The sequence below is a fragment of the Carassius carassius genome, chromosome 12 (assembly GCF_963082965.1).
Source record: "Carassius carassius chromosome 12, fCarCar2.1, whole genome shotgun sequence".
Classification (NCBI taxonomy): Eukaryota; Metazoa; Chordata; class Actinopteri; order Cypriniformes; family Cyprinidae; genus Carassius; species Carassius carassius.
In genome coordinates this window covers 34,842,603-34,860,741 of record NC_081766.1, presented here as the reverse complement: position 1 = coordinate 34,860,741, position 18,139 = coordinate 34,842,603, and the positions used below count along the sequence as shown (strand labels likewise).

Genomic DNA, 18,139 nt, shown 5'->3' with positions numbered 1-18,139 from the left:
GAAAAAAAAATCGTTTTAAAATGATTGCAACGATACCGTTTCTCTATGCCTTTATCGTTATAGTTGTACTGCTATTCTTTAATATTGAGAACGATTTTCAGAACTATATCTTTATCGTTATCTTTATAGTTATCGTGCTTGGTGTGAATGGGCCTTAACTTTGTATTTCTAAAAATCATGAAAAAAAACAATGGCAAGTTTGATTCAAAAGCCTTTTGTGTCATATGATTTTTGCAGCAATGAAACCAACTAAACTATAGTTCCAAGCACTGAGGAAGCAGAAGCTTTTGTTCAAAGCTAAAGTCAGTTAAACGTCTGCACAGAGAACAAGTATTAGCCAGTAGCTGGGCTGAAAGAGAAGGAAAAACACACAACAACCACAGACATTTGGCCTGTTTCCACCCAGCGGTTCCTCTTCCCCGCTCTCCCCATGCAGCAATATGTTTCTCATTGTGCTTCTGTGCTCGGCTCTTCTGCTCCTCTAACCTCTATAAAGCCAACAGAATATACCCTGATTCATCCAGACAGAAACTGTGATGTATGGACGCTTTATTTCGCCAAAATTTGTAATAAATACATGTTTGAACATTTCTAGAGAAACCGCAGTATTTGGTAATAATCTTCTGTAATAAATATTCTGTAATAATCAGAATATTTAAACAAAGCTTCCAAAGTCAAATCAAAATCTTGTTACATTCTGAAAGCTCATGATACATGGAGAAAAACGGACATTACTGAATTAACCTAAATACATTCATGCTTACCAACAAAGCTTTTTTAAAGGGTTAAATCATGTAAAAAAGGCAGCAGTTAGATGTGCCATTTTTTGCCTTTTGATTCATTTCTAATCAGGAAAACCCTGTCAAACATATTCTTGTTGGGGATATGGTTTGCCAAAATGTGCTTAAAATTATGACACTGAAAAGACTGAAATACAATTTTATTCCAAAATGGCGATGATTCACGTTCATTTGTCCGCCAGGCTTCAGTCGATGGGTCTGATCATCATCCGCACAGACTTCATGGAGTAAAACCCCCCTCCATAATCGGCCCAGAAGATGCCGTCCTGGAAGCGGCTGCGATAGACTCCTCCGGAGTACCACACACCGTTCAGATTGGCCTGACCGCAGGCGCTGTACCACCAGCCAGCCTTGTGGAAATGAGCACAGTTACCTGAGAGACAATCCAGAATCAACATCTCTCAATTCATGTTTCTTGATTTATGAATGTTTAGATATTTGCACTGGAAAACAAGACTTATTGTTGTCCTTGTAAACATGTCATTCTGAATGATGTACCTGTGATTCAGTTTGAATGAGCCACAGTGACCCAGGGTTTATAATGACGTGCCATAAACGATCTCACGTGTGGTGTAGGATCACCTGAGAAGGCGTCGTTGTCGTGGTCCAGCGTGGTGAACTGTTTGCCGTTGTGGCTGCTCAGTGAATCTCCAGCGTTGCCCTGATAGGTTCCCAGACGCAGACGGTACGACTGGCTCTCGGGCTCCAGGTGGAAGCTGCTGTAGGCCGCGTAAACCTTCTTCCCCATCCAGTCCTCCAGCTCCACCAGCAGCTTGTAGTCTTCCTGTTTGCCCAGGTTATAGATGGTTTCCAGACCCAGCCAGTGTTCCCCGTCCACATCACCAAAGCCTTTCTGGAGAAACAGAGAGCTGCACACAGCGATTCACAGCAGGCACTGTTATCATTACCACCACATCAGGTTTCTCTGAACAACAGGGCTTTGGGCTGATGAGGGACATTATTATTATTTCTCTACAGCAGTAAGCATGCTAGAGTTACAGAGCACACACACCTGCAGCAGTTCATCAAGCGCTTTGGCTGCACATAAAGTGTGTGTGTGTGTGTGTGTGTGGACGGGGGGCTCAGAATGAAAGAACCACTGACACACGGACATGAGTGCAATCAAAACAAATGATCACGAGGCACAAACCTGAAAACCAGATCCAGCTGTTTAGGAGCTCCATCACTTTCACCTTCATTACTAGTGTTCCTCTGAGACACATTCTACAACAACATCAGTCTGATTCTCTGACGGAAATACATGAATCACAGCTGATAGAGACATGGTCCAATTCATTTAACCATTTAAATTGTCTGTATAGATTGCAGTATTTTTGTAGACCAAAACCTGAAAACCAGTTGCATTTTAACACTTCCAGTTCCATCGTCCTGAAGTCAAAATAGAATGCAATTTATTACAAATCACATTTCCGTATATATGGGAAACTAGTGTTTACATTTTTCAGTATACTGCAGTATATGCATTGACAATGTATGGCTATATATAGATACATATAAAAATATTTAGAAATGAAGACAAAATAGAATTACATGTAATATTCGTAAAAAAGTATTATCCTTTAGCGTGCACATATATTGCACATACATATTCCCATATATATATGTGAATGCACACACACACACACACACACACACACACACACACACACACACACACACACACACACACACTGAATGAGTTACAGCAGATTTTTTAGCAGATTTATTAGTTCCCAGCATGCTTTGTTACTAACTGTTAAAGCAGAGTAAATTAATTGTTATTTTGTGTGTTTTTGGTCAATATTATTACAGCTGGAGATCTGTTAGTGTTTAATTTTCTATTATTCCGGAATTTAAAAGGGTTTTGCCAATTGTATTTCGGCTTCAAAATTCAAGAAAGTTCTTCATTTGTGAGGATTATCATAATGAGCAAGAAACTCACTAAAAACGTGTGCTCATGCCAACATGTCTGCTAAACAGATATTGCGTGTCTTAATGCACACTTCGTGGCAGTTTCAAAGTGAAATGTCCAGTTAGTGGCACTGAAACACAGATTCACTATATATCCGTGACCCTGTTGATATTTCATTGGTTCGTATGTGCACGTATTGCAGCAGTTCAGACTTCACTAAAAGGTTAACCCTATATCATGTTGAAAACAACATTCCCTCTACAGCAAACCCAAACCTAAACCTACCCGATAACGTCAACAAATGCAAAATGTATATAGCATAACACATTTATATAATATTAACTTATAAGTGGGTTTTATTGAACTGTAGTTTCACAGGATTCGCTTCAGTGCAGGTGCAACACTGTATCAGGATACTCACACATATGAAGGTGTTCAAAATGTTTTATTCAAAAGTAACGTTAAAACTATTGAGGTCATAATATTGTGCTAGAAATTGTGTGAAAATTAGGCTTTCTTAAGCAAAACTCTGGTCCTGTAAATGATCATTTGTGTAACAATCTCAAATTATGTAATTATCATAAACTTTTGTTGCTCATAATCCAAAAGCCAAAGGAAAAATCCTACTGGGTTTGTCAAAATTACAAACTTATATGATGCTTACAAAAATGTTTCACCACTGCAGCACTTTATTGCTTTGCAATATTCTCCAAAGATTGCACAGTTATTCAGCCGTGTGTGTTTTTTTTCTTATTTTTTTTTTTCGTTGGAATATTTGCATTTATCTTTGTGTTTTTGATGACAAAGTCATCCATCACTGAATCATTCAAAAGAACTGGTTCAAAAGAGTGATTGATTGTGAATCAGACATCGCTACCTTATAGCTGTCCCAGTTCCTGAAGAAGTTGACGGATCCATCTTTCCTCCTCTGGATAAGCGTCCAGCCACCTCTGTCCACGTCATGCTCACACCAGGCCTGTACAGGCGTCTCCGTCCCATCCGGCTTCAGAAGATACGTCCCGCTGGTGGAGTGACCAGCCTGCATCACCTGAAGACAGTCCCGAAAGGGACCTCCAGACACCAGCAAACACAAAGGGGGTAACACACTCTGCTGATGAGGAACCAGCATCAGTAAAGCTCTTCAGTACTGACATGTTTCTTCAGTTATGCTCTTCTGCCTTTCAGATAGTCCTTTTGTTCTTTGTAGATTACTTGATACCTGTTAATGTCTATAAGGTTAGCAGCTAACAAGTGAGAAAACTAGCTCAATTTCAGCTATTTTCTGCACTGGCCTGTTGTTTTATTGGGTCTGATTAGGCTTTTGTACATACCATATTGCACATTTCTGCTCTTGATTTACATTCATGCATTTGGCGGATGTTTTTATCAAGTGCCACTTGCATTGCATTTAAAGTATACATTTTATTAGTTCTTGCTTTCCCTGGAAATTGAACTGATGAACTTGGTGTTGCAAGCCCAGTGCTCTACTGTTTGAGGTACATAGGTCTGCAATTACTTTTTAATGTCTGATTATTTTAAGTCTTAGAAAACTGAACTTGTGAAAAGTTACTTACATCGAGCAATATCAATAAATATCAATACACGTGAATTTTATAGCTTTTAACATTCAATACTGTATTTGTATTATTAATTGTCAGGAATGATTTAATGTTTTCATCATTTAGATTAAAATGAACGTGAAAGTGACATGACATACAGCTGAGTATGGTGACCCATACTCAGAATTCGTGCTCTGCTTTTAACCCATCCAAAGTGTGTGTGTGCGTGCACACACACACACACAAACAAACAAACAAACAAACAAACAAACAAACACACACACACACACACACACACACACACACACACTGTGAACACACACCTGGAGCAGTGTTCATCATTTATGCTGCGGCGCCCGGGGAGCAGTTGGGGGTTCGATGCCTTGCTCAAGGGCACCTAAGTCGTGGTATTGAAGGTGGAGAGAGAACTGTACATGCACTCCCCCCACCCACAATTCCTGCCGGCCCGGGACTCAAACTCACAACCTTTCGATTGGGAGTCCGTCTCTCAAACCATTAGGCCATGACTTCCCTAAAACTGCTATATTCTCCTAACCAACTCCTAATCCTAAACATAACTGTTGGAAACCTTCTTTTAAAACTAATACCAGTTTGCAAGATTAAACATCTTAACAGTTTTTGTACAACTAACAGAACTGGAAGGGACGAACACCAAAAGCCTTGCACTTTCATGTTACCAATGTCGCTCCTGCATAAAAAAAAAAAAGATGAAAAGACTATTTAATAATAATAATAATGGGTAATAATAGTAGTCTTTACCCCTGTTTGTTTCAGGTTAGAATCAGGTCTGTCTGATGGATTAGAATTGACTAGGTGACTCTGTCACAATCAACTAGGTTCATAAAAATCGAGTCCTGAAACTGTGCCCTCTGGTATTTCAGGGTGATTCTATTGCATAATCTATTGCATAAATGTGACTTATTCTTTAAATATTTGGTGTGTAGTATTGATTTTCAATGCATTTTAGTGACACAAATGGAAATGACCAGAGAGTATTTTGGCCAACACTGTGTAATGGGTCCATTACCCTCCAGACTGACGTTCCCCTGAGGAGGGTGTTTCAGGTCCAGCGAGCCTCCTGTGGGTGATGGAGCCGTCCTGGGACTCCTGTCCTCTGGAACGGGCCAGCCGTGACTCCTCGGGATCTCATTGGAGAAGCTAGGCACGTACACAGGGAGGTTCTCAGGCACGACCTGCACGAGAGGAGGAGGCAGCGGCTCTCGTCTGTGATTCCCGTACACCTGCAGGCATTGCTCCTCCAGAGCCCCGATCAGCAGCGACTGGTTATTGACCAGCGCGGCCAGCGAGGAGAAGCGCACCTCCAGCTCCCTGTAGAGAGCGGACAGCCTCAGTGCCTCGGCCGTGCTGTTGAGGATCCGTGCCTCCAGCTGCGCCAGCTCCAGTGAATTATCACGCTTGCGAATGATTTCGTGCAGCAGCTGCATGTACAGCTGGGTGACGCGGGAGTTCATGTTGCGTGACTCTTTGCGTAAAAGTTTCATTTCATTGACCATGTTTCCATCCACGTCCACAATCATCCGGAGCGTGTCCGTTTCACGTCTCTGCTTGCTCAGGAGCTCCCGGACGTCAGCTATGTCCGACTGCGTCACACGCTCTTTATCTGTCAGAGAAGGGCCCTGGCTGGCACAGATCGGCCCCGTGATCTTCTGCTCTGGGACCAAGAATGTATAAGAGCACTTCCTAGGGGTCCCATTGGCTGCATCTTCTACGAGCCTCCGCTTTCGGCTCAGGTCAGACCCTTTGTATGCACTCTTGCTCCATGCACAAGTGAGGATGCAGAGAAGGACACCAAAGATCCAGGCATGAGGACTCATAGCAGCAAAGAGGAGATCTGACCCATGAACCCTGAGACAAAACGACAACGTATCGTCATATAGACTGTAATTATGGTGCTGTACAACTGTGGCTCAGATTTGATTGGGTTGGACAGTAACACAATAATTGCTATTGATTCACCATTACACATTTCACTCCAAAAATGAGATGTTTTCCATGCAGTGACAACACCTTTTGTCAAGCCCCAAAACTTGTACTGACAGTTTATTTATTCTTGAGGATTTTTACACCAGTCCAACTATGGTCTAACTCATAATTTAGGTCGTACACTAGATGTTGTGGTTTTACAATTTTAGATTTGGAGGTTATTGTTTGATCACTATCCAGCTGAGTCTGAATCTGAGTGCTCGCACCCTTTCTCTCATTTAATCCATCAGTTCCCAGCCTTTATGTTTGTCTTGTGCTATTCTGAATTGTATCTCCTCCTTTTACTTGTCCGTATCATTTACAAGCTGTCTCTTTAACCAAGTTAGCTGATGCAATCTAAGTATTCTGGCTCTAAGTTGTTATTGTTGGATATTTATATAGTATTTTTTTTACATATGTTTATTCTAGTATTAGTCCTATGGTAACAGCTGTAGTAAACAGCTCTCTAGCCAAAGGTTTTGTTCCAGCTAGTTTTAAACATACAATTGAGCAAACCTCTGCTGAAAAAAAACAACAACTATATCCTGCAGCAAAGTATTCTTTTAACATATTGTTCATTTGAATCTTGTTTTAGATCCCTACCTATACCTGTGTCATCTCTGTTAAAGGTCAAAATAATATTATATTGCTCTGGATTCAGGCTGATGCTCTGTTTTAGTTTTGTTTGGATCTGAGCATAGCATTTGATCCCACTGACCGTAATATCCTTCACTAACGTCACATTTTAGGTATCTAGGGCACAGCACAGGGTTTGCTTCTTACCTTGACAACAGTACCTTTTCTGCAAATTTGGGGATTTTTTCCTCCTCATCTTCATTGCTCTGTTATTGTGTGGCGTGCCCCAGGGTGCCCCATCTATTTTGGGTCATTTATATGCTTCTCGTTTGGCTACATTCTTCAGGAGTATAGATTTGTTTATTACTGTTGTCCAAATGATTCCCAGGTTTACCTTCCAGTGAGGCCTGACCCTATATTTTAATTTAATGCCTTGTTCAAGTGAATTAATGATATTAAGAGTTGGATGGTGAATATTTTTTGGCAGCTTAATGAAGACAAAACAAATGTTTGATCTTAGGTTGTCTCATCTCTTCTTTCCCGGTCCTAAAAGCCCAGTAAGGTCCACTCTAAACACATTTACAGAACCCTCGGAGTGATCTTTGACTTCTTTGACATTGTAAAATTAAAGCATATTCTGTCAAGCAAAGATTTGGAATAAGTCATCCATTACTGTAATCCAATCTACATAAATTTGCTCGCAAGGATTTTGACAAGATCTAAAAACAGAGACCACATTTCCCTTGTATTAGTGTTCTTCCACTGGCTTAATGTAATAGTTAAATTCAGGGTTGATTAGGCTAGAATACTCAGATCTTCTAATTATTTAGGTCTAACTGTTCCATGTTGACCACTTTTAATCAGTGTAAGCCGTTTTTAAATGTGCTTTATAAATAAATTGTTTCATATTCCGTCTGTCAGATTTATGAGAAGCAACAGTGTTTAGCCTCATTAGCACTGGTGTACGTCTGAAAATGCTCAGGCACAAATGAGATCTGACAGCTGCGGTGGAAAAGTGATTTTTTAGTTCTACACACAGAGACTTCTTTACATAACATCTCCTTGTGTATTTCACAGAAGAACAAAGCTCATATCGGTGACATACAAAGCTCAAATCACGACAGGATGTTTAATTTGAATGTTTATCTGTGTTGAGGGTGGATTTGTTTACCTGTCATGCTACATACAGCTCAGGGTCAGGTGAGTTTGCTTTCCATCTTATTAGTGGCCCAGTGTTTGTTTTTTTCTTTTTTTCTTCTTTTTTCTTTTTTTTTCCTTCTCTGCTCCTCAACCCTGAAAGGTTGGGCTTCTCCATAAGAAACTCACTGACTCCTCCAGTGACTGTGTGCATCATTCAAAAGTGGAAACTTGTCTTTACAATTATTTATAGTTCATATATGTAATATGTAATGTTTCCTTGCTGAATGCTGCTTTATAATAATTAGTTTTTAAGGTGAGACACTGCAGGCAAAAACACAGTTTTTTCAAGCACCTGTCAATTTTGAGATTTTGGGCTTTTTGGTTTTTCATAAAGTGCTTTTTCAATCTAGTGGAAGGAAAACATCCAAAAGACACTGTTAAGTGTTTCTTTTATAGCACTTTTTCTGTTTGTGTCAATAGATTTCAATTACAATACATATTTTTAAAGGCCGTTTTCTCAAAATGAGTGTTTTCTTCAACACTGAGCCATAAATCTCCACTTCAGTAGCACTTACACACACCAAACTTGACATTTTTATTCCTGTCTATATTCTGAAGGTTTTTACAGAGGGATTTGTTCATATATATTTTCCTTGATTATATACAACATTCTATTCCCCCAAAAATTGTGAAAATATATTGTTTTCTGGCTGTTCAAAGTATTTTCTGAATTATGGAGTGACAAAAAAAGATAACCAGAATTCCCTCTGTAAAAACATTTGACGCTAATATGTCAAAAAAAGTAAACAAAAAATTTGAAACTGACTTCATCTAGTGTTCAGATTTTTGTACTAGACATTTATGCAAAATAGCACATTTTTCATTAAATAATGCCTCATTTGCATATTTAAACATAACATTTTTGAAAACTTGTAATACAAAAAATGTTTGCAATAATCAATGTAATCAATCAACTGGGTAAGTAAGGTGATAACTATTAGTTATTTTTTTTGCCCTATTCACCTGCAGTGTCTCGCCTTAAATGTCTGTAAATGAATGAATTTAAAGAAATGAATTCAAAAAGCATACTTTTCTTGGCAGAAAATGAGAGAAAGCGATGTAGTTGCATGTATTTGACACGAGCAGAACTGAAATAGAGCTGGACTGGCATGACTGATGACAAACACTGAGCATGCTATTCCTGTGGTTTGGTGAAAATGTTCAGGACTAAAGGCTGCTTTAGATTTTCCATTATGTAAACTGCTTTGGCAGTAGTGTGTGATCTTTCACAATGTCAAGAAAACAGAAGGAACGAAGTGTTCTGTTACCATTTTGGGTCAAAGAAAATAAGTTAGGTCAGTTTTTCTGTCCTGGGGCAGTCAATCAAAAGCTTCTTAGCTCATACAAACTACTCAAATATTTCTCAGGCACTAAAATCTTCGAAAGCCTCAGTAACACAGTCATTAAGGATGTTTGGAAACATAATTGCTGCAGAATTGGGAGAATCAGTTTATGGCTTGTGTAGATGTCAGCACATAAAGGGTGGATATTATAAGACTGCCATAAGAATATGAGCCAAATTATTTACATAATTCTCCAAAATCACTACACTGACACTTTTCAGAGTTTAACATTGTAGATATTAGTTGAATTTGACAGAACACTGATGAAAAATAAACTATGATTCTACCAAACAACAAGACTTTCAGAGGTTTGCACATGCCACTTTTTGTTAAATTCTAGACTGAAGACTCATTTATTCTCTTTAGCTTATGGGGTTGACTGTGTAATACAGTTTTTGTTGTTGTTTTAATTAATTTTTTATGGTTTTATCTGCATGTTTTATTTCATTAATGCAACACTTTTTAAATATGCTTTATAAAGAAACATGAACTTGAACTTGAAATTCAACAATACTGGAGTGCAAACAGACTCCCAAACCAAGACAAAGTATTGGAAAAAGTAACACAGAGTAACACTAGTTGAGAGCTAGAGGAAGAATCTGCGAGTGGAAAAACAAGACGGGATAGTGTTACATTCTTCTGAAGCCTATTCAAGACTGCCACAAAAACTAACAGCAACTTTTCTTCTTATTTCTGAGGATCATGTAATGTGACAGTTTGTCTAGTAACACTTCAGCATAGAGTGAGACTTAGACATAATACATCTGCAGCTAATTTAGATAAATTTTGCCTAATTTAATGTTCATTTACAAATAACAAATATTGACACTGTTCTTCAAACTTCCACAACACACAAAGGCTTTGTCTACAGAAGCAGCATAAGTATCAACAGATCTGTTTTGTAAAAACAGCAGAAATAAAGCTCCAGTCACTGACCTCTGTGTTCTGTCTGTCGTAGTCTCTCCTTCTTCAGATGAGCAGCAGACGCCTGCCTCTTATACTGCTCTTCTACTCTCTCTCTCTCTCTCTCTCTCTCTCTTCATACCTTCCCCTCTCTCTCTCTCCCTCTCCCTCTCTCTCTCTCTCTCTCTCTCTCTCTCTCTCTCTCTTCATACCTTCCCCTCTCTCTCTCTCCCTCTCCCTCTCTCTCCCTCTCTCTCTCTCTCTCTCTCTCTCTCTCTCTGTGCGCGTGCACGAGTGTTTGGGCGAGTGGAGCGTGGCTGTGAGAGCGTGTGTGCAAGGTGCGTTTGCAAACTTTTCCTTCTTTTTTCTGTCTTTTACTTTAAAAAACACACAAATTAGTTTGTTTTTTGAGTGTAAGGACGTTTTGTGAGCGGGGCGCCATACCGCTTTCGGTTTCGCAAAAGCATGGCAGGTGCCAGCTCGGTGGTTTTAGAGTCACTTACTAGGCGTCATGGTGTGAAAGTAGCGTCTGCTACAAGTATAGAGGAATGTTGTTTAGCGGCAGGTAAAGTGGTGGGTTACGACTCTATTCTGTCGACATCCAGAATGAACAATGCCATCGTTATGTTTTTGAGTACAGTGGAAAAAGCAAATGATTTAGTGGAGCGTGGTTTAGTGCTAAACGATGCGTTCACTCCCGTGCTTCCCCTTTCAATGCCGTCTAAAAAAGTGACTTTGTCAAATGTGCCACCTTTTGTAAAAGATGATTTTTTAGTGAATATGCTATCTCGGTATGGTAAATTGGTTTCACCAATTAAAAAGATACCACTCGGAAATGTTTCTCCCTTATTGAAACATGTAGTTTCTTTTAGGAGATATGCATTCATGATACTAAATGACAATGGTGAGCTTGATGTGTCTTTTAGTTTTCGTATGGATGATTTTGACTACTCAATCTATGCAACTACTGATAAGATGAGATGTTTTGGCTGTGGCAGGGCAGATCACCTGGTGCGTTCATGTCCAGATAAAGTAGAAAAGGCTGTGAATGATGAAACAGTTAGACCACAAACCTCATCAGAATTACTGCTAGAAACAGGTGTTGATAAGCTTCTTGTAGATGTTACAAAAGATGCAGACAAAGATTCAGTTGTGAAGGTGAACGGTGATAAGAGTGTACCAGAGACTGTAAACAGGTCTGAATCCTCTATTTCTGTGGAACCAATGGACAGTCTGGTTGTACCAATGGAAAGTGAAATACAAACCAGTAATGTTCAAGAGGGAAAGAAAGCCTCTGTTTTTGTTTCTGATGTGAATCTCACAGAAACAGAAACCTCACAGTCTTTTAAGGTACCCCTGAAAAGGAAGATGACAAAAAATGAAGGGGCTGTGAAGATAGTGAAAAAAGTAGATGTGAGTGAGATGGCAGATGAAGAAGATGAAAGTGATGGATATTCATCTGATTCCAGCAGTGTTTTGTCTCAATCTGAGTATCAAGTTCAGGGTTATGACATCCAAAGCATTAAACTGTTTTTGAAAATCACGAAAAATAAACGAAATGTAAATGTTGAGAAGTTTTTCCAAAATACTACGCTGTTTGTGGAGAGATCAAGGAGTTTAATGAGTGAGGGATGTTTTACTGATAGGGAAGTGTACCGATTGAAGAAAATTGTCAGAAAGCTTAGTATCGAAAATAGTAATAATGAAGAAGTCTAACTTCCTGGTTTCCACGGTCCCAGCTGCTATGCTTGTATGGGGCTTGTATTTGTTTTTCTTTTCTTTTAATATGAGTAACATTAATATTGCATCCCTGAATGTCAATGGAGCAAGGGACAGCAAAAAAAGAGCGGAGATCTATGAGTTTGTTAAACAAAAACGTTTTGATGTAATTTTATTGCAAGAGACCCATAGTGATGCACAAAATGCAGCAGTTTGGGCAATGGAATGGGAGGGGCTCTCTTTTTTGAGTCACAATAACTCACTTAGTGCAGGGGTTGCTGTTCTTTTTTCTAAAATACTTTACCCCTGTTTCTTATGAGGTGGAAGAAATTCTAAAAGGCAGAATTTTAAAGATTAGGACAGTGTTTGAAAACGAAGTTTTAGTTTTTTTTTCAATATATGCCCCAACTGCATCTGTTGAAAGAATAGCTTTTTTAGATATGTTATGTTTAGCTTTGCAAAAATGTAGTAGTGATGATTACTTACTGCTTGGTGGTGATTTTAATTGTACTGAACAGAATATTGACAGAAATCACCTTGAACCGCATATGCCATCACGTAAAAGGCTGATACAACTAATTAAAACTCATGAGCTTAATGATGTATGGAGGAATTTTCATGGGAATAGCAGACAGTATACATGGTCTCATTTCCGTGATAAAGCTGTGTCTTTGGCAAGATTGGATAAGATATATTGCTTCAGACATCAGATAAATGTTTTTAGAAGCTGTTGTATCATTCCTGTATCTTTTTTTGATCACTGTATGGTTCAATGTTCAATATTTTTGAACTCTGTTAAGCCAAAGAGTGCATATTGGCATTTTAACAATGCACTTTTAAGTGATAAAGGTTTCAAAGATGCTTTTGAGTTTTTCTGGAAAAATTTTAGGAACACAAAATCAACTTTTAACTCAATACAACAGTGGTGGGACTATGGAAAAGTCCAAATTAAACAGTTTAGTCAGCAATATACAAAGAATGTCACAAAAAATATAGAAAGGTCAATGAAAATTTTAGAGATGGATATTATTAATTTGGAAGAACGACTACAATCCACTGGAGATTGGACATGTACGAGGTGTATTTCCGAGAAAAAATCCAAACTAAATAAAATTTTAGAGATGAGAGCACAAGGGTCTTTGATCAGGTCTCGGTTTCAAAGCATTGAAGAAATGGATGTACCATCAAAATTTTGTTTTGGACTTGAGAAAAAGAATGGTAAAAAAAGATTTTTCCATTCATTAAGATCTGAGTCGGGGAGAATGTTAACAGATGCTAATGAAATTCATAAACGAATTGTTTGTTTTTATAAAGAGCTATATAAATCAGAGCTGAACATAGAAGATAATATTAATTCTTCTTTCTTAGAAAACTTACCTCAAGTCTCTACTGAATCAAATAAGGATCTTAGTGGTGAACTATGTCTAGAGGAGCTTAAAAAAGCACTTCAGAGTATGGAGAATGGAAAGGCTCCGGGTATAGATGGCCTGTCAGTTGAGTTTTTTAAAACTTTTTGGTCTGTGGTGGGGGAAGATTTGCTTCAGGTTTTAAATGACAGTTTTAAAAATGGACATTTGCCGTTAAGCTGTCGGAGAGCTATTCTTACCCTTTTACCAAAAAAAGGAGACCTGACAGATATAAAATGCTGGAGACCAGTTTCGGTTTTATGTAGTGACTACAAAGTACTCTCAAAAGCACTTGCTAACAGAATTGAAGGTGTTTTAGAGCAGGTGATTCACTCTGATCAGACATACTGTATCCCTAAGAGATCAATTTTTGATAATATTGCACTTGTGCGGGATATTTTTGATCTTGCACAAATGAAGGATATTGATGTTGGCCTGATCTCCTTAGATCAGGAAAAGGCTTTCGATAGAGTTGAACACCAATATTTGTTTAAAACCCTGGAAGCCTATGGCTTCACAAAAGATTTTGTGAAAAAAATCAGAGTGTTATATAATAATATTGAGAGTATTATTAAGGTTAACGGTGGCTTATGTGCTCCTTTTGAGGTGAAAAGAGGTGTGAGACAGGGTTGCCCTCTGTCGGGTATGTTATATTCTGTGGCCATTGAACCGTTTTTACATAAGGTAAGAGAAAACATTAAAGGTTTGATTTTACCATATTCTGGTAAAAATGTTTCCCTGTCAGCATATGCTGATGATGTAGTGATTTTTATTAGTAATCAAAAGGATGTCGAAACAGTGGTAAATATTTTAAACGATTTTAAAGAAATATCATCAGCTACAGTTAATTGGGCCAAGAGTGAAGCAATTCTGGTTGGACATTGGTCACAGGGTGTTCCAATACTCCCAAATGGTTTACTGTGGTCTAAAGGAGGTTTTAAATACCTGGGTGTTTTTCTTGGAGATGGTTCCATTGTAAAGAAAAACTGGGAAAATGTTCTTGAAAATGTGAAAGGAAGATTAAATAAATGGAAGTGGCTGATTCCAAGAATGTCCTACAGGGGGCGTATTCTTATTATAAACAACCTTGTGGCCTCCTCTTTGTGGCATCGCGTAGCCTGCCTGGATCCTCCTTTAAATCTACTCGTAGAGATTCAGAAAGTCCTGGTAGACTTTTTTTGGGAAAAATTACATTGGGTATCCCAAAGTGTGCTATTTTTACCCAAAGATGAAGGAGGTCAAGGTCTTATTAACGTGCAAAGTAGAATTGCTACTTTTCGTATGCGTTTTATACACCGATTATTGTATGGATCCTTTGACTCTAACTGGAAAGTTGTTTCATGTGAGATTTTAAAGAGTGTGGGAGGCCTAGGTCTTGATAAAACTCTCTTTTTAATGGATCCTCTGAAAGAAAACACATCAGATGCACCAATTTTTTACAAGAACATTTTTAAAGTTTGGAATTTGTTTAATATTTTTATTGAACAGAATCCAAGGACTCTTTATTGGTTACTACAAGAACCATTGATTAATGGGACTCGTTTTGACAATGCAGGAAACGTTTCTTTTCTTTCTGCAAGTGCTGGCAACTTAATCAAAGCTGGAGTAACAACACTTGGACATTTGATAAATACAGCTGGACCTACCTTTGAAAATCTTGAAGAGACTGCTGTAAAGCTGGGCATTAAATCCATTCGGTTGGTTCGGCAAATTCTTATCAAATGGAAGTCAGCATTGTTGGAAGAGGAATTAAAAATCCTCACAGACTTTTGTCAAGGAACTTTAAAGCCTAATGAGGAGGATGCCTTTTATACTTTAATCTTGTCTCCTAAACTGGAAGAATGTGATGGCCCTTTTTTGGTGAAGAGAGATATATGTTTTTGTGATGATTCTCTGAATGTTAAAGAGGTGTATAAAAGTTGTGTGAAGGTTTTTAATAGAAAAGTCTTGAATAACAGATGTGATACTCCATGGCGTAATGCCCTTGGACTAAGTAAAGAGTGTAAACCAGAATGGAGAGCTCTATATAAGCCACCGTTACCCAAGAGGGGGGGTGATATTCAGTGGAGGATTTTACATGGAGTTATAGCTGTAAACGCTTTCATTTCGGTGTTAAATCCGGAAATAAGTCCTGATTGTCCTTTCTGTGGTCAAAGAGAAACTGTGTTTCACGCTTTTATGTATTGTTGCAGATTGAGACCTTTATTCCATGTTTTGGAGAATCTTTTAACATCGTTTAATGAGGTTTTTTCTATGCAAATGTTTATTTGTGGTTTTAAATATGTAAGAAGAAGGTCTTTTGAATGTCAATTGTTGAATTTTGTGTCGGGTCAGTCAAAAATGGCAATTTACGTAAGCAGGCAAAATAAGGTTGAAAATAAATCTGGACAGGACGTTCTGATGGTTCTTACCAATTTAATTAAGTCAAGGGTGGTCACAGATTTTAATTATTTTAAGGCAATGAATGATTTGTTATCTTTTGAAATGAAGTGGTGTTGTAAAGAAGCGCTGTGTTCTGTATGTGAAGGCATGTTAGTCTTTGCATTTTTTTTGCAGTAAGGGGTTTTATGTATTAGGAAGATGCAGATGTATATTTATGTACATGTTAACTTTTTTGTGAATATGTTATGTGAAAATATGTATTCGATGTATTGGAAGTAACATGTTTTTTTTTTTTGTAATTAAATGGATTTTCAAATTCTAAATTCTCTCTGTCTCTCTCTCTCTGTCTCTCTCTCTCTCTCTCTCTCTCTCTCTCTCTCTCTCTCTCTCGTCTCTCTCTCTCTCTCTCTCTCTCTCTGTCTCTCTATGTCTCTCTCTCTCTCTCTCTCTCTGTCTCTCTCTCTCTCTCTCTCTCTGTCTCTATGTCTCTCTCTCTCTCTCTCTCTCTATCTCTCTCTCTCTCGGTCTCTCTCTCTCTCTCTCATGTGACTGTCAGCTGCTTTTGACCACATTCTTTTTGAGGAGCGTTTGTTACATTAATATGAAAAAGAAAAACATACAGTGAGAAAGAGAAAAGAGGAAGTTATTTTGTTTAACAGTTTTGTTTAAACTTTCTGACAGAGTTCCGGTGCTCAGTGAACTTTGCCCGTTTATGACAGTGTATGACCGCACGTTATGTGACATGATGATGATGATCTACACATCAAACTGACTATGATTAAACATCATTCCACGGATACTTTCTGAATAAGATGCAGAATCGCTTCTCTCTTCTTAACTAGTTTTCAGCATCGCTCTGCTCAGCGTTCAGTTTCTCAGACGCGTCTGATCGCTCCGTCACGCGCGCAACGCTCCAGGACGCGCCTTATAAAGATAAAAGTATAGGCTACTGTATATATATATCTAATATATAATCCACGCAAACTATTATAAGTGTGAAGCACTTACGGATCCGCTGTCCGACAGGAGACGAAAACGGGCTGCCGATGAGAAACTCCATCTGAGAGGGTAAGAGTGCGCGCTCACAGCAGACTGAACCATGAACGCGCGCTCACGCGAAGGAAGTGCGATCGATTGATTTCAGACCAAATGCCAAATATCGCGTGAATAACGAATCGGGATTCATTTGATCTGTTGTGTTTTTGAACAAACAGTTCTGACATTTTTAAAGTGATCACAACACAAAAAATAATCAGACACTCTTTCTATTTTAAATATATATATATATTGTATTTTTTATTACAGTATACGTTTCTACAAAAAAGTATGTGCACAATAAAATAGAAAAAATTGACAACAACGTCAACTGCATCAGGTAACAGGTCAATAGAGATCTCATGTGTTTTATATACAGAACACGACAGGGAAAATAACTGCCTTCAGTCAGTTTGAAATAGCACCTTTGATTCACAAAAATAGCAACAAGAACCATTTACTTCTTCAACAATCTATTTAATTTGTCTAATTTAACCTAAACTATGCTTCATATCTATACACAGGGATAATATAGAGGAGTTAAACACTTTTCACTAACAGTGAGTGATTTGAGTCTATAATTGTTCAATCACTGGCATATAAACATGAAAAATCAAGATATTTCTATACTGATTTCTCCCAGAGAAAGGACAACTAAACCTGAAATCACCTACATTACATTGTCTTGAAAAAAAATTAACAAACATATAGGAAAGCTTGTGTGAGGGTACCATTATCTGAGGATGAAGACATCAGAGGTCAGTGTGTGTGTGTGTGTGTGTGTGTGTGTGTTAGTATGGGATTGGTCCATAATACGCCGTATAAGCTGCTATGATCCCAGCAGTTTCAGCCATGTGTTCACAGTCCAGATTCACTTCACAAACCTCTCGCAAACTGAAGGACGGAGAGACATAAACCAGCATGAGAATCTGAACACAAACGCTTCTTCATCAGTCAGTTATCAATGATCAAATAACGTGATCAGACATTGAAGAGTGTCAAAGGAACTATGTGAGGAGACGGATCTGTGTCGTTCACATCAGTGTGACACTATCATGAGTGTGTGTGTGTGTGTGTGTGTGTGAGAGAGTGTGTGTGTGGGTGTGTGTGTGTGTGAGAGAGCGTGTGTGTTTGTGTGTGTGTGTGTGTGTGTGTGTGAGAGAGAGAGAGCATGTGTGTGTGTGTGTGTGTGAGAGAGAGCGTGTGTGTGTGTGTGTGTTTGTGTGAGAGAGAGCGTGTGTGTTTGTGTTTGTGTGTGTGTGTGTGTGTGTGTGAGAGAGAGAGCATGTGTGTGTGTATA

The 18,139-nt window shown here is 38.5% G+C and overlaps 2 protein-coding genes across 3 annotated transcripts in view; both read right to left on the bottom strand.

Annotated features, from left to right (window-relative positions):
- Positions 1 to 925: 925 nt before the first annotated feature.
- Positions 926 to 6,155, bottom strand: angptl1b (angiopoietin-like 1b). Of its 2 annotated transcripts, none has more exons than XM_059564207.1 (4): positions 5,320 to 6,155; positions 3,590 to 3,783; positions 1,383 to 1,653; positions 926 to 1,173 (listed from the first exon to the last, which is right to left on the bottom strand). In XM_059564207.1, exons 1-4 carry the CDS (start codon positions 6,125 to 6,127, stop codon positions 986 to 988), a joined length of 1,461 nt encoding a protein of 486 aa, XP_059420190.1. In that variant the 5' UTR covers positions 6,128 to 6,155; the 3' UTR covers positions 926 to 985. The 2 variants fall into 2 exon arrangements, 1 of the variants encoding a protein (XP_059420190.1); XR_009437236.1 differs by having other exon boundaries at positions 1,043 to 1,173; positions 1,383 to 1,649.
- Positions 6,156 to 17,103: 10,948 nt separating this feature from the next.
- LOC132154336 (osteocalcin 2b-like) overlaps positions 17,104 to 18,139 on the bottom strand; it is a 1,739-nt gene continuing 703 nt past the window's right edge. Inside the window, exon 4 of the mRNA XM_059562880.1 lies at positions 17,104 to 17,733. Coding sequence (XP_059418863.1) covers positions 17,631 to 17,733 — 103 coding nt within the window. The 3' untranslated portion in view covers positions 17,104 to 17,630. The remainder of the gene's footprint in view (positions 17,734 to 18,139) is intronic.

Bases quoted from the DNA above. Each gene is read 5' to 3' on its own strand.
- angptl1b (XM_059564207.1), bottom strand. From the start codon at position 6,127: ATGAGTCCTCATGCCTGGATCTTTGGTGTCCTTCTCTGCATCCTCACT. The intron at 3,784-5,319 runs GTAATGGACCCA...TGGTGTCTGGAG, and splicing joins GGGGAACGTCAGTCTGGAGG to GTCCCTTTCGGGACTGTCTT. The intron at 1,174-1,382 runs GTGATCCTACAC...ATTGTCTCTCAG, and splicing joins CGACAACGACGCCTTCTCAG to GTAACTGTGCTCATTTCCAC.